Source organism: Lepisosteus oculatus, chromosome 5 (genome assembly GCF_040954835.1).
Source record: "Lepisosteus oculatus isolate fLepOcu1 chromosome 5, fLepOcu1.hap2, whole genome shotgun sequence".
NCBI lineage: Eukaryota > Metazoa > Chordata > Actinopteri > Semionotiformes > Lepisosteidae > Lepisosteus > Lepisosteus oculatus.
Genome location: NC_090700.1, coordinates 40,951,558 through 40,974,823, shown reverse-complemented (window position 1 = coordinate 40,974,823; position 23,266 = coordinate 40,951,558). Strand labels below are relative to the sequence as shown.

Here is a 23,266-nt window from a genome sequence, read left to right as displayed (position 1 = left end):
TCCCTCTGTCTCTATCCCTCCCTCTGCTGTCTCTGAGGCAGTCTTCCCACAAGCCAGGCCCACAGTCAATCAAGACAGAAAACCACTAGCATGGCACAATGAAGACAAATCTGAAATCACTATGTTAGGATGGGATTTTTATTTCTATGTTTGTTCTTCATTTCCAGTGAAATGCATAAATATATGATGAAAACAATTACCAGTTTCATTCATTTCTTATTGTTAGGTGGATGATGATGATGATGATTATGATTATTAAATAATAATACACAAAGGGTAAACCTCACGAAATCAATATTATAAATATATTTTTAAACAAAGAAGAAATAAAACAGCATCAACCCTTTTGGAAATGATCAATTTCAAGGTATACAGCGTGTAATATACACTAAATAACAAAAAAGTCATGGGTTTTGTGGTTTAAAGCTCTCTATTGCTAAAACATTTCCTCATTTATTAAGTGTACATGCAACAAACATTTAAAAAAGTTTACTAATTTTGCCACAAGGGGACAGCATTCTGTTTATGTCTTTGAAAACTCTGTTTAAACACCACATGTACAAATTCTCTCTTACCTCTGCTAACAAATGGACAAATCTGTGAGTTAAAGGTAACAGAATGGGACAGGAATCGGCTTCCCAAAAAACTGCACTGAAGAATGTGGTGATCATGTCTGAACAGTGTGCTGAGTTGTATCAGCTGTGATGATGATTGGAAAAAGGATCGGGCAGGAGTGTTGTTCACACAGGTATAGCCAACCCTGTGTAATTTTGAGCAACAGATACTGAAACACTCTAGAATTTTTTTAACAGCTCCTTCCCAAAATGCAGAAAACAATGTAATGTGAAAATTGTCCATCATGGCATACATTGTATATTGGTGCTTATTCCTCAACGTTGAATCAACCTGAAGCCTGTTCCGAAAATACAGGGTGCAATACAGCCCTTCACTCTCTGAACACATGCACAACACAAGCACACAGGAATAATTTAGAGACACCAAATAACACAGCCAACATGTAACTAAAAGGTGGGAGTAAACCTGCAAAATCCCATAAAACCCCATGCTGTACCTGATACAGTACTTTATAAAAAGGAGTTAAATTAGTTTAGTTATATCGCTACTAACATAGCTCATTCAAATGTACTGTATGATTATCTTATGTATTGACAACATTTATATTAATTTTCTGTATTTTATTTAGAGAATTAAAGACAGTTTAATATAAAAGGGTATATGATAACATCACATTTTTACTCACTACCCCATACATCACATTGGTCTGAACTTTAATTGCTGTACATCCTATGATGTAATTTAAGAAACACTGGCTTTTTTCATATTTGCAGTATCATAACCTTGACAAATACTTTACAAAATGATCATAGTAGAATTAATTTTTTATTAATGTAATACATAATTAAAAAACTTAATGGCAATTCACAATTAAGTTTTAGCTGAGTCTAAGAAATGATTAAGTAGTTATTTATAAGGATTTGTACACTGATACTGGTTACAAGAAATTATAAAGTTGAACTTGTCAGTTGCCACCCTTTGTTTGTTAGCCCACAAACGTTAAACTCTTTCATCATGCTTTGTGCAATTTCCTCTGCAGAACATATTTGTTCTCCATATTACTTTTCAGAAAACATGTAAAGGAGACAAAATCTGGCTGCCTGCAACCGAAACTATTCTTAAAGATTATTTACTACAAGAAGAGGCTACTTCTTAAGCATCAGTAGCATACCCTTAGGTTTCTGTTTTGTTGTTGTCATCATTATTGTTTTATTATTTAGCAGTTGACTCATGTGAAAAATTCAGTCACTGTAGTCCACAGCCAAAAAAAATAATTACAAAATGAATAATTCCTATGTCATACAAATCCTCCTACAGGTGCTGATAAATTAGTGGCACTCTGTATTGCTACATATTGAGGGTCTTTACAATGTCAGTGTATTATTGATTAGTTTTGATCTTACAGTAAATTGAGCCCCCACTTCCTGCACCTGTCCTTAACCATATCATTTTACAGACAGCAACACATCTGGAATATTATGTTCCTTCTCTGGAAATCATTTTCTCAACCTAGGATTTTTAGAGACAGCTGGGTGTTTCATATTCATTACAAATGCTTTAAAATCAGACAGCTGAACAAAACAAATTAGAGAAAAGATACAGAACAAGCTCGAAACTAGCTCCCTAAAGTAAACGTTACTTAAGTACTTTCACAAGCAAAAATTATTAAAACTTGATCAAATTCCCAAAAATGTTGTTCCTGTAGGTAATCAAATCTTTCATTAAAAAATAGTAATAATAAAAAAGAAAGTTAATTTTCACTTAGCTTCTATGTAAATTCCCCAATCTGAAAACAACTTTTTAACAATCTAAATATTACAAGGGCCTTTTTCACGTAACAGTTTGGCTTAGTGTGGCATTGGCAGTCCTTAATAACCCACTGATCTACATCCTAAGTATTTCTCAGGTGAGTTTCAAAAAGGTCACACTGAAACAAATGTACTGGAAAAAAGCCACTTGAAAAAGAATGCTTTTAGTTCTGACGCTGGAGATGGCTGCCAGCTTTCTTTCAAGTGTGGCACAGTTGTATGACGTTCTTAGGCCCAATTCCTGCTAATTCTGAGCCTGTGGGACATGACCTAGCACAGCTGGCTACCTTGGCAGTCAGACAGACTTCTACAATGAAGCTTTAATTACAGAATCTTCAGTGCTCTGTCCTGTTTAGGGTCCATTCGCCTTTTATAGTACTTTAGAACAGAAAATGTATTTTGGATGTAGTTCATTAATATCAATAAATTTGTAATTTGTTTGCCAAATAAACTCTGGATAGCTGTTTTTTCCGACAATATGTTATTAAAATATTGTGACAAAGGGTAAAGCTGGTAAAATATTTAACCTAATTGCAAAATAATCTCATATTGTACCCTTTTTTGAAGACACAGAAGAAGCTCTCCTGATGCAGCATGATGTGGTACTGTTTGGTTTAGGGAGCAGCCCTGGCCAAGCCCACCTGGTTGTGTCCTCTGTCAAAGACTGAGTAGAACTGGCCAATAAAAACATCCCCCAGAATCCAGAGGGGCCCAGCTGGTGGGGGGATGTCCATGCCCTGAAAACCTGTCATGCATAGAACAGCCTGTCCGATTAGCTCTTCCTGCAGGACCAGAACAACAAAGGGGTTAAGCCAGACACCTCCATACTGAAAAAGTTTGTAACAGAATTACAGTATTGCAGTATTGCTTCAGAGGACATCATTCATTTTAAATAACCATTGCATCAGTACTACATTCAGATATCTGTAGAGCTGGGCTGGATGAGTACTGTTTTATCTACAGTAATATTGTAGTAGATCATATCGTCTCCCTCCATTCTCTGAGTCTCTAAAGAAAGATCAATTTCTACATTTTGTAAAAAGGATGAAGTAGTCTTTCACATCTCCAGGATCAAAGTCTTTTCAGTGCATGCTAATTGTATAAGATTTTGAAAATATAATTAACTTAGTCAGGTGTGATTAATTGCTCAAAAACAACAAGCTTAATTAAGTCGGGTAGAACCTTTAACTTGTTACAATCTGCTCAACAAGTTAAGACAGGAGTATTAGTCAGGTCTGCCTGCAGGCCCCCTAGACCTCATTGCCAGGCTTAAGACTAGATGCTGATAAATCTGAAAACAACTCGCAGTTCTGAAATTGTATTGGTATTTCCAAAATTCTGTATATAACATGTGCAGCCCAACCAACAGCACTCTGCATGCTGATGTGCTCTCTGGATTGATTCTTACCGATTGAATGTAAGCCTCAGGAGTAAGAGGAAACTCGGCACCATTGATAGTAAATGTCACGTCAGGGAGCCAGGGGAGGCTGCTGCATGCTACAGCATACTACTCAACCAAACATAAAAAGGAAAAGAGATGGAGGCAGAGTCAGTACACACACAGGGTCTTGAAACCATAGTGAAACAGAATAGGCAATATGAAGAAACATCTTTTAGTACCCACAGTAATCCTAGGAGTAATTACTGAAGATGTTTGTTCATACATATCCTTATACTTTTAAAACTACTATCCTTAGCAGTAATATTAGTAGTAAAGAAAGAGGTACAGTACTGAGTGAAAGCAGATGTAATACAGTACTAATAGCATGCTAGTAATGACACAGTAATTTGGGTAGCAGTATTAGAACACCGGTAGTGTTATTCTTTTTACTAACTAGTACTAGTAGTCACACAGTGATCATAGTGGGACAACAGTAATATTTTTTTATTGAAGTGCCAGGAGCACACCTCTTACCATTCCACCCCCTGCTGGTGTTGCTCCTAGCTCTTCCTGCAGGGCTTTGATATCCTCTGTGGGTCCTGTCAGTAGAGACGTCCCTGTGTCCACGATTGCTTGGCACCCATCTGCACAGAATCTTACCTGACCATTCACCTTCACACTACAATTAAATATGTATATATCCAAATCACAAGGACCTTCTATGCACTGGAGTAGCCATAATCTCACTTGCACACCATCATTGGACAGGTGAAGGAGAAAACTGCTCTAGGCTATATTTCATGGCAGTCATGTTGAAGGTTCTTTTGGCCAATGAAAGTGTGGTCACAAGAAAGTAGCTTGATGGCCCTGATGCCACATCACTGGTAAATGAGGTACAAATTCAGGTACAAATCCTCAAAAAGTTTTTTGACCGAACAAACATGTAAGAAAAAGGAAAGGTCATCCCAACTTATTGGCACACAGACCAACACCTGACAATTCAAATTAACAACAAGTAACAGTGAGGTGAAAACAGTGAAAAGTGAGGGCAGGCAAAGACAGCAGTTTTAAAACTTGAATTACTCTATCTACAGGAATTCTAAAAAAAAATGTTAAAGCATACCTTTGGTATGAATAGACTTTTTGATCTTCCCTAAAGTCACCAATAACAATCCCATTAAAGTGAAAACCCCACTTAAATTTATAGAAACATATTCAATAGAAAGGTTTAAATAGGCAGTTGACACTATTTTCATATGTTTAGAACAGAGCCACAAGGGCTAGCTTAAGGTTTTGTGAATTACATAGTTTCACAGTGAAAGAGAAGGAGCCAAGTACAGAAATGACTGGGCAGCCTGGAGATAAAGGTTACCAGTTTATTGCAGGTATAAAAGGGGTGGAGGGGAGAAGTGAGAAAGAAGTGTCTGTGTTGCAGGACTTACTTGTCTAGAAGGATCTGCCAGTAGCCCTGTTTGGTGACAGGAACCCAGTGCAGCATCCCTGAGAAGTGGGACTGGTCAAATCCCCCAAACAGTATCTCCCCCCCAGAAGAGTAATCGGGGTTTCTGGACAACAAGCAGAATAAAACCAATCGGTTCACTGAGTGAACATGTGAAGGTGTTTACAAGCATTTACTTTTTGTCAACAATAAGTTTTTTAATAAATATCTACAGCAGCATAAAAGGAAGAGGACTAAATCAAAGAATGAAAGTGCTTTTATAAAAAGATTAAAATAAACTTTGTACAAAATGATCAGTTTTAACCAATAAAACTGTTGATAAGGTGCAGGTTAAGGATGGTGGAGTGAGATGGGAAAAGTGATTACACAGAGACACAGATATAATGCTGTTTTGATTGATACGGTCTGGGACAGACATTACCTGTTGAGGTAGACACTGAAGACCGGGAGTTCAACCACGCCCTGAGCCATCATGTTATCAAACACTGGAGTGGCTCCCCCTGCCGCAATGCTCGGGTATCCCAAACCCAGAATTCCATCAAAATTGGCATCAACAAAGGTGCTGCCCGGCTCCCTTACACTCTCCCCAAACTTCTGATGGGAGACAGCTATCCCTTCAACCTAGTACACAAAATCAAACCCCCTCGGACCACAGGACCCAAAACATAATTTTCTATATGTGCTAAAACATGTAACTTTCCCGCACAGATGTATTGTTTACAAATGATTAAGAAACTGAACAAATTACATTTTCCATTCATTGGAACTTTTTTAACATAATTACAAAAAGTGGAGTGGAATCTGTTTGGTGTTCACACAATCTCATAAGGAAAGGAAGTATAAGAAATCATAAGTATTTTAATGTGTTTTTTATTTAACTGTTTGCAGATCCTGAGCTCCAGAGAGTGCAGAGGTGCCATCCTGTATACTCACAGTGACCAGGTCAAATGCCAGAATCCCAGTCAGGCTTCCTGTGCCATACTGTATAGAAAAGGGCCGACCATCAACTTGATAGGTTGAAGACTGGGAAGAATGGTATCTGTGGTGTACCTCTGTGAATGACAAGTGCAAATCATGTTTAACCAATAAGTAACTTCAGTACCATGGTGCTTTCATTACTGGGCTACTAGTGTGGACTTAAATTATCAAGTTATTCAGTGTTTGCTTCACTGTAACTCTGAAAATGGTCAAATTGATGTAGCAGTGAAGAATCCCTGAATACTGTCAAGCTCTGCATCTCTACTCTTTGCCAGCAGTGGTATCCCTGTTGGCTGTGTCCCCCAATACTCACTGCATGCTTTGCTGTCGCAGAGGCCAGAGGGCACCCACAGGTTGGAGGAGCCAGTGTCAAAATTCACTGTGAAGTTCTGGGGTGGGGTCCCAATAGTGATCTGGCCAAAATACTCTGCCTGAAAGGAACGAGAGTGGGAGTTCAAATATCATTTTAAGTTCTTGAGAATGTACACATCAACAAAGTAACAATGCATCATGCCAGTTCAGTCTGTGCTGCCCAGCTTCACTGAAAAATCAGGTCAATTAAATAAAATGTAAATGTCACAGAGGTAGTATTGAAGTACAGGAGACAAATTATTGACCAGCTAAATAATCAATAGTACTGCTCAGCTTAAATAAATCACATTGCTGCTCTCATTTAATTTCATGCAAGACAAGATGACAATTCCAGCTCTAGGTTATAAATCGGCGAGTAGCCTTACATCCATGTAGTTGATGAGCGGCTCGTTGGCCTGTGAGGCAATGCGGCAAGCATTGCTGTACTGGATCATGTCCAACTGGTGGGAGTTCCAGAACTGGGACAGCATCCCCCCTGCTCTCATCCTGTACCTTTGAGACCTGTGTCTACTTAGGGCCACCCTGGTCCACACAGCACACAACAACAAGCAAAGTTAAATTTTGTTCTGCATGGTAGTCTGAAGAAAGCATGCAAACTATTATCCATATATAGATTTCAGATTGCAGATTTCCCACAGTCTACTGTGTCTTAATTATGTTACTGGAAGCAATCGATCATTTTCTAATAATCTTAAAATTAATTCTACATTTGTCAGTATATATCCTACTAATACCCGTTTTAGGAAGTGTAAAAAAATCATGAAACATCATGCACAATGTTCCAGTGATCCACCAGATCAGAAATTTTAGTACGGCAAGAAAACACATTTCACTTAATCCTTAGATGAGATGTCTACAGAGAACAGCTGCGCAGTCGTTGTCCCTGCATACAGAATGTTTTCAGGGGCTTTTTAAAGAGAAGCCGCAGGAATAAAATATTTATTTAATTATGACAATACCTTTTGACGCCAGCACAGAGAGTCAAGGACATCAGCAGAAGTAGAACAATTTTCTCAGCCATTGGTGCCCAGTTTCAACTGGCTTTTTACACAAGTACTCAGTGAGAGGTCCTTCCACACTAGCAATTACAACTTTGTTACAGTACTGCTCTGATTCTGGGACAGGAAGTGAAAACAGCCCATACATTTATCTGACTAGGGTAAACAAGAGACGTCAGACATTTGGCTTTTGGTTGAAGAGGTCTTTTTATTTTTCACGCCTTTGTTGGTTAATCATTCACCTTAATGCACGTACTGTACACATTGTACAGGTTGTTTGCACAAACAGTGTGAGACCAAGTCCAGCATACTACAGTTACGCCCAACCTGGGAGTGGCTCACATCCCGCCATTGCCTGGGGCTACCCGAATCATCGCACAAGTATTTAGCCTTCCTCAGACCCTGTGTGGACGAGATCGGGGCATGTCTCTATTAGACTAGTTGCCTTTCAATTAGGCTGCTAATCTTCTTCTCAATCAACTCATTAGTCTGGCTATTTAAGGCAGCTTTCTCTGCTGAATTATTGCTCCAACTTTGAGATACTTGAGCGAATGTATCCGCTCCATCCAGCCGTCTTAAAAATAATTTCTCAGTGTTTTTGTTCAGAGCACCAATCCAGCAGACTCACTTTCATTCGGGCCAGCTACAGCCAGCCTTCCAAAGACTCAAGGTGCTGATCTCTCCTTTTTTTCCAGCTGGTTCTGTCTATGTTCCAGAGGTGTCTCGATTCCAGCCTCTCCTCTGCCATTGGCCAGGCAGTTTATGTCCAGCTGGGTATCCAGCCTTTTTTCCTATATAGTCCTCACCCAGCTTCCTCATCACACCATTTGCCTAGCAATCAGCCTACCTGCTTCTTCTCTTTCTCTGTTCATCACTCACAGCCACACTCCCACTGAGTCTCTCCAGAAAAGCCCGAAGAGCCCCTGAGTCCCACTCTTGCCTTCGGCCTGTCATCTCGCCACAGCTCTGTTCCACAGCAGCTGCTGCATAATAAATACTGTACAAGCACGTTTGAGGAGAACAAAGGGAGGGAGATTTTTTTTTTCAGAATCTTATTTTTGATTTTCATGCCAGTTAGGACTCTGACTTATAATTTGCAACACAAAATATTAGAAGTAACCTTCATTAAAGTATTATTCCTATCTGTGGAGATTGAATCCAGCAGCATTGTTAATATCCCCTGGGCTATGTTGTGGTAGAGTTTGATACACTGTGGTCCACAGGCCCAATGCCAACATGCTTACACTCAGCCACAGGGCTGGGCTCTCTGTTGGAGATATCCCGTGCATAACACACAGCAAGAGATGGCGCTCAGATCAGGGCTATGACAAGAGCTAGGGTCAGGATCCTGGTCTGTGGAGGCATCTCAAAGGCTTTTATATTAACTAACAAACATAGTTAACTATACAACTTCTGCTAAAAAATATACAGCTTGATATGTACTAAGAAAGAAAAACAGTAAACACTTGGCTGACATTCTGTAATATTCATGTAAGAACCTGTGTTCTAATTGCTCAGATAGCAAGGAGGAGGTTCACATCAAAGGGATTTCCCTACCTCCCATACACTTCAGTGCAAATCACACAAAACTACATAATGTAAAGGAGACTGTGTCTATTGGATTAAATTACAATACCCAAAAGTAAGGCAGGTCCAATGGTTATGTAGAATTCAATTACTTCTCCTTTATTACTACAAGCCCAGCAATATACAGTATTACCCTTTAGATTTTGGCATCAAACCCAGTAACAATTTGACTCCTTTTTCTGGTTTATGTATTCCAGTTGGTATTGGACATGGGTGATGACATGGTACTAAGGAAGGTGGGATTGTTGTTATAGCTCTTTTACCCACAGCCTGCTATGTGCTAGTTTTCTGACATCAGTTTTATTCATTAATAGCAGATTAGTGTAATTATGTAAGTTAAAGTCAAACATTATTTTACATTTTTCGTAAGAACCTTTACTTTGAGCTCCAATGTTTAGATGGTTCTGGGCGGTCTTCTTTGCATTTTACTTTGATATCCGATTAAAATAAAATATTGAACACATATGGAAGTATAAGTCAATAGAGAGAAATGAAATGAAAACTACTGAGACATACTGTGCATTGTACATGGTATAGATGCCAGTACAGGGATCCAACTTGCAAAACACAATGAGATGGTGATTTTGGTACAATTAGCAATTTAGTCAATTTCAAAATGATATCAAAATATGAGAATAATCAAATACTCCATAAAGGCAAATTCAAAAATACTTATACCAAACTCAAGACTCACCTGACAAGCTGGACGAGATCCTTGGATCAATTACCTACTATCCACCAAGCAGGCTAGATGGGAAGAATCATAACATTAGTTTGGAATTGTTCTTATGTTCATGTAATATTACATCATTTTTTAATTTATTACAGCAGATCATAAACAGTAATAAGTGAAAAATGATGATTCAGCAAAAGAACGTGAGTGAGACCTGAAAACCCCAGAGAGAGAAATAAAGAAGGAGAGATAAATTAAAGGGTCTAAATGGTTAGCCAAATAACCACTCTGTCATACCCTGTATGCTTTCTGAGACCATTTCTGTGCAACACTTTAACACCTAATACATATGTTATAGGAATACTTTAGCTGGTTTCAAACTTTACTTCAATACTCTCACTTTGCCTGACCCCTCCCATCCAACTATATTCATTTCCAGATGTCCAGATGTCAACATCTGCCACTGCTGAGAGTTGGTTAACCTGGAAGGTTTGATATTACAGAATGAGTTAAGACAATGGAACAATATTATGTTTAAAGTTACACTAAACAGCAGCACTTTTCAGAGCTAACAGCTTGGTTAAACCTTGATTATAGTGCCATCTGCAGCTCAAGAAGAATAGTTTTATTTTCCTTCACAAGTTACACATCATGTTTATTGATAAAGCATGTTCATGAAGATAGCTGCTAGCACTGAATATAAACAGTTGGGACAAATTACCAGACAACAGACCTCCATCGAAGGTTTGAAGATTATCTGGGGATATGTTGTAAGACACAACAAGGCATCCATAGACATAAGTAGGATTGTGTCATGGTACTTGGACACCAGACTATTGGATTTCCTTGGAAACCTGCTGTTATAGAAAACTGTACCATCAACAAAAAAACATGATTTTTAAATCACAACCTTACTAGATACACTGTACTGTGATACAATATGAAATGTGTTCTTGTACAAAAGCAGCATTATCTATAGTTTTAAGCATCTTAAAGTTACATATTTACTGTAATAACACTAAGTAAAACATACTCCTTGTTGTACACTACACACTTAGTATTTCATTGAGTTTTTTATGATAGATAATTTCTTCGAACAAAAAGAAACATTGTACACTATTATGTTGTTAAGCACAAATAATCCCTTAGATTCTTTGTTGTTTTACTCATTTCATTGTAGAACTTGTATAAGAGTTAAAACATCATGATGAAGGAAATCTCCAATGTTGGTACATCCTACTGCACAAACACCAGTGACACATCACTGCTCCTGCAGCCAAAAGAAGGAACCACGTGCCAACAAAAAAATATGAAATCAGCTAAGAAAGCTTTGTTCTCTTTTTCTGTATTCCTCAGAAATTATTTTATTTATTTTATAGTTTGGGCTTTTTTATGTTTTTAAGTGTTCAGAGATGTTTATATCTATTTTGCACACTAATTCATCCATATTTAGAGACTTTCTCATAACAGTGGCTCATGTTCATTTTGTAATAATCCAATTGTATGGATGTACTAAATCATCTGATTTGGCTTTGCATTTCCCATTGTTGTAACAGAAGGAATAAGGTTCTTGATCCCAAGATGAAGTAAAATAATTTATTGCATGCAAGGAACAATAAAGCCGAAGTCTTGTTTCCCGCAAGAAACAACAAAACCAAAGTATTGTTCGATGTGCCGGTACAAACTATTAAGTTATATAGTCCTTCCTTGCTGCTTCGTACGTCATTTGGTGTTATGGTAAGGGGGGGTCATGGTATTTGGCCAGTTAAGAGGCCCTGGCCAAATGGTCAGTTTAAGATTATGCCCCCAGGGGGTTCCTTGCTCGCATCTGGAATCCTTATCAGTTAACCCCCTTTCCTGCCATAAACCCCTGTTGCTTAGAAGTCTAATTTTCAGGCAGAACTGACTTAAGTTAACCCTTTTTACATCTTGTCTCTTACTTCACCATCAATGCTACACATTGGTACAAGTATTGTACCTTTCTTGAACAACTTTCCCTGTTTAGTCTTTGCAATACATTTCTGTTTATGATTTATTTGCTGAATGAAAAACATTAGTTTACTAATTACTTCAGTTGATTAATTTAGACATCTGATGAACCTTCATTTTAAAAATGTTTTTATTAAAATATTTTAATTTGTTGTGACATAGCTTCTAAGCTAATAATAAGTCAGCTTCTTAAGAGCTATTCAGATTGATTATTACAATCAAAGGTACAGTATACAGGTTATATAGAGATGATATCCCGGGTACTGTCAAGTGACCACCTAAGGCTATATACCTGTGGCCTTAAGAAACTGTCTTCTGGCGCTCAGATCTGGAGCAAGTAATGTCTTGTTTCAGTCCTTTCGACAAAGGGGGAAATGTCCATTGTTTATTCGTGTCGATAGCAGTGGCTCGAGGAAGCTGAAAGTGAGTGAAGAGCTACTGCAGGGCTGTCAGGTATCATTCTGTTCCTGGCTCCTCTTGGTCACGGCTGGACCTCCTCAGTGCAGACAGAGGCTGCTACTTCTGGGTTCCTGGAAAACTGACAGAAAAACAGAGCAAGAGCTCTTATTCCATTTCTCTGTACACGCTGTACATCATTTTATTGCACCCATTTCCTCTGCCTTGTAATTGCTGTTGCTCCTTTTTTCTGTTCCCTTATTGAGATTCTACCACTATACAGCTGTGACACTGCAGTGCTACAGTCCCTCTCACAGTCATGTGCCAGTGAGTCAGAAACACAGTGCAGATAATTCATCTCATTACCGTGACACGAAGCACCCCCTCCTTCACAAGCTGCTGGCTGGTTTTCTCTGAGGAAATGGACACAGAAAGAATACCAGAGTTACACATTGTAGATAAAGTATCAAACAGGATAAAAAGGCACTCCCTTTGAGTGAAGGGCTAAGTACCATTGAGATCAGAGCCTAAAATGTAGTTTGATGTTTTGGATTGCCTGCTTTCCTTTACATTTTGCACGTTTTGATTTGAAACATTTGGCAGTATAGAACTGAGACTGAAGCACCTCAAGTCTTAAATGTACTAATAGTTAACATAATCACTGCTGAAGAGATAAGAGAGACACCTGGGAAGTGAGATAATAATATCATTTCCTGTTATTTTTCCTAAATATTTTTGCAAACTATACAGTCTAGTAGCTAGAAGTTGGCTTTGCGCCCAAATATATAAAGATGCTGCCTGTCCTTGGTCAGTAAAATAAAGGGCATGTATGTGGTAAGCTGGCTGTACGCCCAGAATGTGAAAAGAACCAACTGTTGTCTAGTCTGCAATTTAGATATAATTAATTGGCATTTGTTGCTATCTTATCATTTTTTAGAATGTGTCATAGTAACTGGTTTGTTTTAAGGTATAAAGAACCATCTTCAGCTACTTATATATAAGTCTGGTGGTTGCAAGCCAGACTTCCATATGCATATAAAATAAAGACACTTCTGCTTCACAGACACCTGAACTTTGTCATTTGTATGACACAACACTGCCATACTGAGGGTATGCTATCCTACAGTATGCAATAACTGTCCTATAATATAGGATTTCCTTGATTTTTGTTCTGCACATAGTTTCATAAATGTGAGAAAATCTACTATTGTCCAAGCATTTATGTCATAATAATTATTTGTATAATAGCTGTTAAGATTTATTAACTATATTTGAAAAAGGCAGGTGTATTTGATCAGCATTTTTCAATATCACATAACTATTCCACTTTCCCCCATCTGTCTTCTAATGTAGGCTCACCTCTCCCAGACCGCGCAATGATGCAGACCAGCACTGGGCACGATGCCATCACTCCAAACAAAACCCATCGCAAGATGCCCCACAGGAGGGGTCTGTCTCCCTCCCCATGTGATTTGCTCCCGTGTATTTCCTGTGCAGCAAGGTGGAATCTGTTTAAAGGACAAAAATCAGGACAGTAAAAACTGTTTGAAGGTTAATGGCATTTTAAGTTGTTATAGCTTTGTGTTTTTAGTCATCATCTTACATCCTGTAGGAAGAAAAGCCGAGCCTCTTCTGTACGTAAAAATGACAACAGCCAAGATGTGACTTACCTTTCATGTGCAGGGGTTTCTGTAGATACCGAATGTGCATCTGCATCTGCAAGCAGTAATGAAGAGTCAGTTTAGCACAACCACAGTGTAAGGCACAGGATGTTACTACAAATGCCTGCATCTGAGAAGAATTTAGAGATAGAAATCCCTAATCCTGCCAAATAAATAGGCTGGATGAGAAACTATCAATCTACACCCCTGCCCTTAGAGGGACAATTTCATAAAAATAATAATTTCATGTTATGGTCCAAACATTTACAGTATGTTGCCCTACACTACCTGGGCTCTTTGGTGAGAACAACTCTTTTTATTTTTGTTTGTATTTGTACCAGCTGAAGCCATAGGGCTCACCAGTGTAGACTTGCAGCTCAATGCTGTGCAGGACCTCCAGTCCATACAACATCCTGGCAGCGCATCCGTAGTTTCCCGAGTCGCTCTCCCGCAGCCCGGCCATCCTAACTAATACCATCCCACTCTTCTTCAGGTCCACGATGGACACCCGGCCCTTGTAGCTATCAGCCAAGTAGCCGTCAGTGCCAACAAGTGGCATGAACCCTCCTGCCCCCTGCTGGAGGCACCAGGACTTCTTGTGCAGCCGGTACTTCGGGATGTTGTAGCGGCAGAACAGGGTCAAGTTGCTCCTCTCATGCACCCTCACCTGCTCCTCCTGACACCTGACGGGCCACCCTGCCGGACACACAGCATGTGGTCAGGGGACCCCTTAACACGCTCTCAACACTAAACCATAGAGGAGATGTGTTAATTACAAGTGGAAAAATACACAATATGCAAAAAGATGCAAGAGACACTGTGCATCTTGCTCTGATATTGTTCTCAGTTTGTTGCCACCGAAATACTATTGTCTCTTGTCTTTAGTGGTTATTTCTCCACGCTCAGTGCTCACCATTTTTTTCCACTTGAAACAGTCAAATGCTCACTGATTTTTCCATTCCATTCAAAACAAAGCAAAATGCTCTACAACTTTAAATAACAATTCCACCCTTACAGTTATAAAGGGTAAATAACCTGCTTTTAAGTGGCTCATTAAATACAAAGTCGATCAATTGGCTATAATTTCATTTACAATATAATTATTTTTTCAAGAGGTATTTCATTCTTTAAAAAAAGTTATTTAATCATTTGAGAATAGCAACAAACAAAATTGTAAAAATAAATCTTTATTAAAAAATGAAATTATGATATTAAGAAACCACCACAAATATGGAAGAATTTTTTAATTAGATTTTTGCATTTTATAAGCTGCAAATATCTTTAAGATGTCCAAGATAAATTAGCTTCATATTTAAGTAAATTCTAATTTTTTTTCTAAATATTCCAGATAAATATATCTTCTACCTCAACCGGTTAGTTTCTTAGTTAAACAAATCTTTATTAAAAACCCATAAAAAGTCATTTACAATGACAACGGGGAACAACCATTTACAGCGCATGTTGCAACACTCTAGAACACCATTCCTCCACATGGGCCTTGCCAAAAACTGTGCACTGCTGCCAAAGAAAAGAAACTCCTGTTGCTCTATCGCAAAGTAGTAAATCCTGAAAGAATAAATACAAATAATATTTCAAGAAAGATTTGCACTTATGTGGAAATGCCCGGTTATGCTAATAGAGAGGTACTTGCCTGTTGTCACAGCCAGGAGTATGAGCAGCTGCAGCATGATGAGCGTCTACAGAGAAAGCACTGCGAGGAGGCTGTGCCCAAGCTGGGAGCAGGAGTTGGGGAGTGAGTGCTGATACTAGCTACCCCCACTGTCTTATCTTTCCAAAAAAAGGAAAAAAAAAACAGCAAATATATGTCCTATAGCAATTTGTAAAGGGTTTCTAAGGAGGAAGTGCTGGATAACAGTCATGGCAATGTGTGCTTTAAATAACCCCAGTGTGGAAATTGCACAATATGTCTGTCTCTGACTCCTTTGTTAACAAAATGAGTAAAAATTACAATTAGAAAGGGGTCTGACACGAAGCACATACAGCTGCTGTTCTGGATGATAACTGGTAACCGAGGACCAGTGACGGACAGCAGATGTTGTTTTCACAATCTATGGGTTAAACAACCATGATAAACTTGTGTGTTCTTTAACTCTAGAGGAGGTGGAATAAATTGGGTGTAATTCAGCGGCTCAACAAGTACAGGCACTTCCCCAAGCATGGGTTGTGTGTTCTGATCGCAGGTAAGAGACTGGGATTCCCAAGAGTGGGATTAGTCAGTCAGGGCTGTCTAGGCTTTTATGAGCATGGCGACCTCTGCAGCCTCCATTCCCTCATTCCCCTGCACATAGCTACTGGATTCACAGCTTTGAGCCAAGGCAAGCAAAACACTTGGCTACAATCACAGGCAAACACACATTCTGCATGTGCCTACACAGGAGAACACCTTCAATGTTAAAGCAAGCTAGACACCCTGCTTGACTTAGAAATGTACATGTATGAGAAGTGAAATGAGCCAGGTGTTAATTGTCAAGTGCAGGAGCAGAGGCCCATGGCTGCAAGTTGCTCCGATTCTAAAGTTCCGTCTTTCATCTCTGACCTCTGACTTACAGTGGGGCTGTAAGTGATGTAGTGACCCTGACATAAGCCACATTCTTCTGCATAAGCACAAGTAAAAAGACAGGGCCTAAAGTTAGCAAGATTATTCTAATGACTATTGTGTAAAGGATCCCAGTGTGTCAAGAGATCACTAGTGCATCCTTAGTCCAATTAGTAACTTAAATCACATTTATCTGCTTAGTTATTGCATTTGCATTTATTTTAAAATTACATTGTTTATAATCTGGAAAAAATACCACACACCTCCCTCCTCTATTCATTCCTGGAATTCCTGGTGCTTTTTCTCTCCCCCCTCACATAAAAAAACAAGAGTCTGTCTTTCAATTTTTGTAAATAACAGGATGGGTGCCAACGAGCAGCAGATGTTCTCTGATTGGCAGCTGAGTTTGAGCCAACTGAGGTGACAACAGTTTTACACAACTAAAAATAACCTGTGAAAGGGATTTGCACCAGCTGTGGGAATAAATAGAACTGTACAGTCCCTTTCCTTTGGGCCTCCTGCATAGGGATTTCTAAATCTAAGTTCCCTTTTTCAGATTTTGCCAACTCTAGGCATAACACAAAGCTGAATCACAGAGGACTATCAGGTTCAGTAAGTGGACACCCTCACACCCACTTAAAATAGTAAAAACTGGACACGGCTTCTAGTCGAGATAGTTGGAAAAACTATTTATTACACTGACCTATTATACAGTTACTTCAAAGCTGATTACAAGAGAGTTGATAGATCATTTGAAATCTGAATTTTATGTTAGAATGATTAAATTGATCACATACACTTTACAACACACTGTTTTTGGTTAAAAACAATTTAAATTAATCAACACAGGATACTAATGGAGACTTCTGATGTGGGAAGTCCATAGTATTGGCTACACAATTCTAAAAGTATCCCCAGGACAACAACCTTCAGTACTGTCAGGTAAGCGGGTACCATTGGGGACATCACAAAGACTCAGAGTAGGACACCGACTTGTTCCAAAAACCCATGAGAATTCGGCTGCTCCTTTCCAAGTACGCAGGTTCTCTGTGCATTGCACCATGATGTAAGGGTATTTAAGGGACTCGCAGTCTCAGGTATGAGATTATCAAAAGTGGACAGGGTGCTGTTCACACCTCCAGAGGGACAGGGAGAGATGGGGAGAGAATGTGTTGTAATCTGGGCACGTGGAAGAGAGATTTAGGGAGGAGAGATGAAGGGCAGGTCAGCTTAGGCAGCAGCGGCGAATCCAACTCTGTTGTTCTGCCTGTCATAGACGGAGTAATACTCCCTAAGGAACACATCTCCCAAGATCCACAGAGGCTGGCCGTTCTGGGATGGCAGGTAGGTACCCATGATGCCACTGGTGCAGTACTGGTATCCATTCTGGTTTCGCTGGGGAGACAAAAGGAAAAAAGTGTTAGACCATCAATTTCTGCCTCCACACTGGATAAGAGCATCGAATCATCCCTCTCCTGCACAGCCTTTGCGATATTTCACTAGCTTGTCATTCTGCACCTTGCTCCTCACCAAATGATCAAGAATACAAAACAATAGGGAGCAAAGGAAAATTAAAAGCAACTGAAACTTGAATTAAATGCAGGTAGAGATTTATTATGCAGTTCTGCTATTTACTTCCATTAATGTTATTTGCAGTGGAGATGAAAGTCATGTGTTGTTCAGTGCTTTAAAAGACGCCCAGGCCTATTCCAAACACTGCTTTGGAAATATAATATCAAGTAAATAAAAGACTCTGCAGACAGCAAAGACGACTTACCACAATGGTGTAGGCAGAGGGAGGGAGGGCAAAGTTCACTCCATTGATGGTGAAGGAGATAGTGGGCATGTTAGACAGGTTGTTGCAATTGATGATGTACTGGAAAGCAGAGAGAACAGAGTTGAGAATGTTACTGTAAGACTGACAACAGCACAAAAGATACCCTCATGCATCTCCTATCCATTCTAATCACATTGCAGAGTGGCTGTTGCTGCCCTATCCATATTACTCACAGCTGCTGGCACAGATGGCCTAAGCTGTCAGTAGTTTAAGAAGACACTGGGAATCTGTGCACGAAAACTTATAGTTGTTGCGAGTCGGCCTCAAAAAAAGTGCAATGCTGGTTAAAGCCACGAGAGGGTGCAAAAAACCCAAGAAATAAAGCAACTTGATGAGCGTCTATTCCAGGTAAGCCTTGTTTAGGTAAACTCTCAACAAGAAAAGGACTGGCTGAATTAACAACTTAATTGACTTAACTGACTTAATTATGCCAACATCACTTTTCAGACTTAACCCAAAGTACTTTATCAGAGACTATATGTAAATGCTCTTCTATATTGTGAGAATGTAACTGTTATCAAGGAATACTGGGTAGACATTATTCTTGATGTTAGTTTTTAATTAAGTTTATTTAATTTGAGCCTTATTTATCCTTGAATATTGGACAACCCCATCCATGAAACACATGCAGCCTTTATGCAACTGTGGCAACCATTCTTTCAATTTAGAGTAAAGTTATTTTACTTTATTTTACTTAGTTAATTTTAGCTGGGGTTCTATGCAAATAGAGTCTGGTTTTGGCCCCTAACATCAGTGCTGCACATCCAGGATTCTGGACTGTTCTTACCTCCCCATTCTGGTTGGCCTGAGCACCAATGTACTGCTGCAGGTAGCCCAGGTATTGCTGAGGGCAGGTAAGAAGAGAGGTGCCTGTGTCCACGATGGCCTGGCAGCCCTGACTGCACCACCCAGTCTCCTGGTTGTTGATCTGGAATCTGTAATGAACAGAAACTGGGTTAAAACACTCCCGCAACACAATAAATAATAAGGATCATACTGATAAATACACAGCATCTGTTTCTGCTCCAACTGTGTAATTAAAAAGTTCAAATGTAAACATAAATGGTTCAGGATGCTAATCTGGCAGTTTTAGTGGCAGGATATAGATTACTGTCAGATTTTGTGACTTTGAATTTTTCTGTTTTATATATGTGTGCTTGTGTGTGTTTCCTGCACTGCACTGGTGTCCTTTCCACAGTGTAGTCCAGCCTCACTCCCAAGCTCCTGGGACCAGCCATGAGTCACCACAACCCTCTTCAGGAGTCAGCGCCTTTCTGATAATCTTTTACAGTCTGTTGAACTAATGTGTTATTATTTTAGCCTTTCTAGTGATGGTAAGATACCTTCATGGAGCAAATAAAGAGTCAGAGTAAAGAGAACTTACCCATCAATAGCGATCTGCCAGTACAGGTCTTGGGTCACTGGAGCCCAGTAGATTTGACCACTGTATCTGCTCGAGTCCACACCTCCAAACGTCACCTCACTACCCTGCTGCTCATCCCTGCAGGACAGCACAATGAGAGACACAGATGATCAAGAAAATGTGACCTACCTGATGAGATTATAAACTTTAGGTTGTCTGTTATGTGCCCTAAATATACATAACCATTTGCAGATTATATAATGTGAAAAAACTTTAGCTGTAGTGCCCTATAACAGGGCATACATCAGCTCAGGCTCATGTGGAAAGCGAAGTAGAAACATTCAACAATCATGTGGACAGACAATTGCAAAACAGACGATAAACTTCTCCGGTCCCAGGAGGGCACACCTGCTGAGGTAGAAGGCAAAGAGGTTGTACTGCAGCAGGTGCTCCTGCATCATGGTGTCCATCACAGGGGTCTCTCCCCCGGCTGACAGCTGGGGGTACGCCAGGCCCAGGATGCCGTCGAACTGGGCGTACACAAAGTTGGTACCAGGCTCGTTGGTGCTCAGGCCCACCTCCTGGTTGGTGATGGCAATGTCCTGAATCTGAAAGGTGGAGGGCAAATGAGAACTCAGGAGTCAGTGTGTATACAGGACATATGAAAATAAGACTAAATATTCACGAAACGACACATGGGAGTTAACAAAAGAAGTCCCCTCATTTTTGTTGATCTCAAACTTTAGTTTAATTGTTTAATTTCAATTGCATAAATACTTTTAAATATCTATTTTAATCTCATATCTCATATCCATTATTTTTCTGGTGCTTTCTTTCTCCATTACATCAGTCACACTTATAATCTTTAAATTTCTGAGCAGTGGGGAATTAACCAAAATAGTAGCCTTCATTTAAGTATTGAGGATGTAGAAATATATTTTTGTGCGGTTCTAGGTTAGGGTTATGCTTTAGCCTAGGAATACTGGGCTGAGTTGACTCTTGGTGAAGAGCAGTGGGCAGCGAGGAAGGAGCACACTTACATAGACAGTGTCATAGCCAAACACACCAGTGAGACTCCCAGTACCATACTGCAGGGAGAACGTCTGCCCAGTGCTGGAATATGTGGAGGACTTAGAAGGGTCAAAGGTGGGATGGTTTGCTGAAAACACAGAAGGTGATGTCAGCTCGTTTCATATTTAGCAAATGCACACGACACAACAGTGGATAACAATTAGGAAAGGAACATCAAAGTGAAGATAAGGGAAATGATGGGAGGTCAGTCTTGAAACATGAGAGAGCACTGCTGTGGAGGACAGCATGTAGCCCCAGTACTCACTGCAAGCTTGGCTGTTGCAGTACACAGAGGCCACCCACAGGTTGGATGATCCAGTATCAAACAGGACATAGAAGGACTGAGGGGGGGTGCCAATGCTGATGGCTCCATAGTATGACATCTGGGATAAACAGCACAGAGACAGGACTTCCATTACAGCAGGGCAGGAGCACCTGAGCTACAGTACACGCACAAATTCACCTTTCCTCTTGTCTACCTTACATCAGCCTGTCAGGTGCTTTCAAAGATGAAATATCATGAATAGCAATATGACAAATTATATCAATATTTAAATTATTTTAATAATGTTTGCTATTAGTCTTGAGTAGAAATCTGTAACAAAGCTCTTTAAATCTATAGCTCAAGGACCAGAGTGTCTTCTAGTTGTCACTGAAAATGAACTTCTAATTTTTGACCTGTTCAAGCGTTTACAGGGATTCAGTGGCCATACAAGCAGGGCTGGGACTCACATCAGCATAGTTGGCAAGGGGCTCGTTGGCAGAGGTGGCATAGGAGTAATAGTGCTGGTACTTCAGACCCGGGTCAGAGTAGGGGAGATACTTTCCACTCTCTCTCATCTGCTCACGGATCGACTTGAACCTCTTCAGAGGGATTCTGAAAGGAAGGAATTAGGGGAAAGAGTTACTACCTCACTCAGCAGATGATAACTAGGAATCAATGCATGAATTAATGTCTACAGCTACAAAATCAATTTCAACCTCCATTTCCTTCGTCTCTCACATGACATAGAGATGATTCAATGGCTTTGTTCAGGCTGTTAACACCTCCTGACAAAGTAGGAAATCCTATTACTACTACAGCCATTGCTAGAAATGACTGAACAAGATTTCCAAATAATTTCCAAATTAGATCACTTCAAACAGGCTGGCCTCTAGCTTGTAACATCTGCTAGGTAGATCTACATTCACTTTAGCCCTTGACTAAATATATTTCCACCAGAAGGGCACTGCATTACTGCTGGCATAGGAAAAAATGTTATGTACTAAGTTATATACCAAAACTAAGTGTAAACTTGGTTTCATGGATATAGTTAGCACATGCATATACAGACACTAGACTGAAATACAAAGCTTAAACTAAACACTACAACATTATATTCACAGTAAAAAAGCAGATGTCTTACCTGACAAGTCCCTCAGAAAGGGTCAAGCAGGCCAGAGCAACAATCAGCCACTTCATCGTTAGTCCTGTATGGTCCAACTGCTTCAGCGGATAAACCAAAACTGGACTCGGAACACTGTTATATACCCAACACCACCAGCCATATCTTATCAGCTGTTACCCATTAGAGCAGAGATACTCACAAACCCACAATCTTCACTTTTTCCAACGCCCATTGTTTTTCCCCTAAACAGTGCAGAACTCTCGAGGTCACACTGTATGTACACACACTCAATGCCTGCCTTTATTGACTACCTGATAGCTCCTTATTAATGGACTGTAATGCAAGATAAAACCATCGATATGAAATGGAAACACTCGTTAATGATAGCAAAAAGTGGGAAAAGATATTATAAGAACAATATCATGTTAGAGAAATATCTGTGAATAAAAATTGGCTATCAAATATTGGCATATTCCAGAAGGGACCTGTCCAACGTAGACCAGATCTGCGGAAAAGGATCAGTGTAAGTGTCTGGTGCACCACTGATGGCAAAAGCAGACCTGCATAGTATTCCATTGTAGACAGCCTCAAAAGTTGACAGGGAGCTTTGAGAAATAATCACCAGACGAAAATACAGTTCAGGCAACAGGAGGCAACATGACTCGCATCTCTGTCCAGCTCTATCAGTTCTCATGGAACTGATGTGTTGCAGCTATAAGCACAGCTGGAGGACAGACCAGCTATTACAGCTATTTTCAAATTTTTTGGTAAATTGGTATATATGAGAGTATTTGGTGCACTGTCAGTTACAAAAACGCAATTAAATTTTAATTAAAAAAATTAAATTAGTAATTAAGATGACTAAATTTTGCAATAAAAAAACTGAGAAACATTTATCCTTCAGAAAAGGAATGAGAGCTCCATGTGACAGAACTGTGCTCAAGTGGGTTTGATTAAAATATGGGTGGCAGCAGTCAACCCTGTGTTCATGAATCTAGCATCAAATCTAGAAAGAATTAAAATGAAAATGTTCAAAGATCCAAGAAGTATTTTCTTTTAGACAGAACTCTTTCTAGGTTTTAAAACTTCAGGTGCTTTTGTGAAATCAAACGCCGGTTTTACTCCAGAACAAAAAATGTATTAAAATATTACTGTTTACAGTTTACAAAATA

The 23,266-nt window shown here is 39.5% G+C and overlaps 3 protein-coding genes across 3 annotated transcripts; all 3 read right to left on the bottom strand.

Annotated features, from left to right (window-relative positions):
- Positions 1–1,164: 1,164 nt before the first annotated feature.
- On the bottom strand, positions 1,165–7,678 carry LOC102685181 (cathepsin E). Its single transcript, XM_015342731.2, has 9 exons — positions 7,534–7,678; positions 6,940–7,096; positions 6,516–6,633; positions 6,158–6,276; positions 5,646–5,845; positions 5,208–5,330; positions 4,300–4,444; positions 3,793–3,891; positions 1,165–3,166 (listed from the first exon to the last, which is right to left on the bottom strand). Exons 1-9 carry the CDS (start codon positions 7,593–7,595, stop codon positions 2,999–3,001), a joined length of 1,191 nt encoding a protein of 396 aa, XP_015198217.2. The 5' UTR covers positions 7,596–7,678; the 3' UTR covers positions 1,165–2,998.
- A 3,736-nt stretch (positions 7,679–11,414) lies between these two features.
- Positions 11,415–15,745, bottom strand: LOC107076858 (trem-like transcript 1 protein). Its single transcript, XM_015342733.2, has 6 exons — positions 15,530–15,745; positions 14,239–14,574; positions 13,888–13,933; positions 13,577–13,725; positions 12,584–12,630; positions 11,415–12,359 (listed from the first exon to the last, which is right to left on the bottom strand). Exons 1-6 carry the CDS (start codon positions 15,564–15,566, stop codon positions 12,303–12,305), a joined length of 672 nt encoding a protein of 223 aa, XP_015198219.1. The 5' UTR covers positions 15,567–15,745; the 3' UTR covers positions 11,415–12,302.
- Positions 15,746–17,109: 1,364 nt separating this feature from the next.
- Positions 17,110–23,195, bottom strand: LOC102693407 (gastricsin). Its single transcript, XM_015342732.2, has 9 exons — positions 22,113–23,195; positions 21,439–21,583; positions 20,972–21,089; positions 20,676–20,794; positions 20,044–20,243; positions 19,657–19,773; positions 19,060–19,207; positions 18,213–18,311; positions 17,110–17,830 (listed from the first exon to the last, which is right to left on the bottom strand). Exons 1-9 carry the CDS (start codon positions 22,166–22,168, stop codon positions 17,666–17,668), a joined length of 1,167 nt encoding a protein of 388 aa, XP_015198218.1. The 5' UTR covers positions 22,169–23,195; the 3' UTR covers positions 17,110–17,665.
- Between the last annotated feature and the right edge of the window lie 71 nt (positions 23,196–23,266).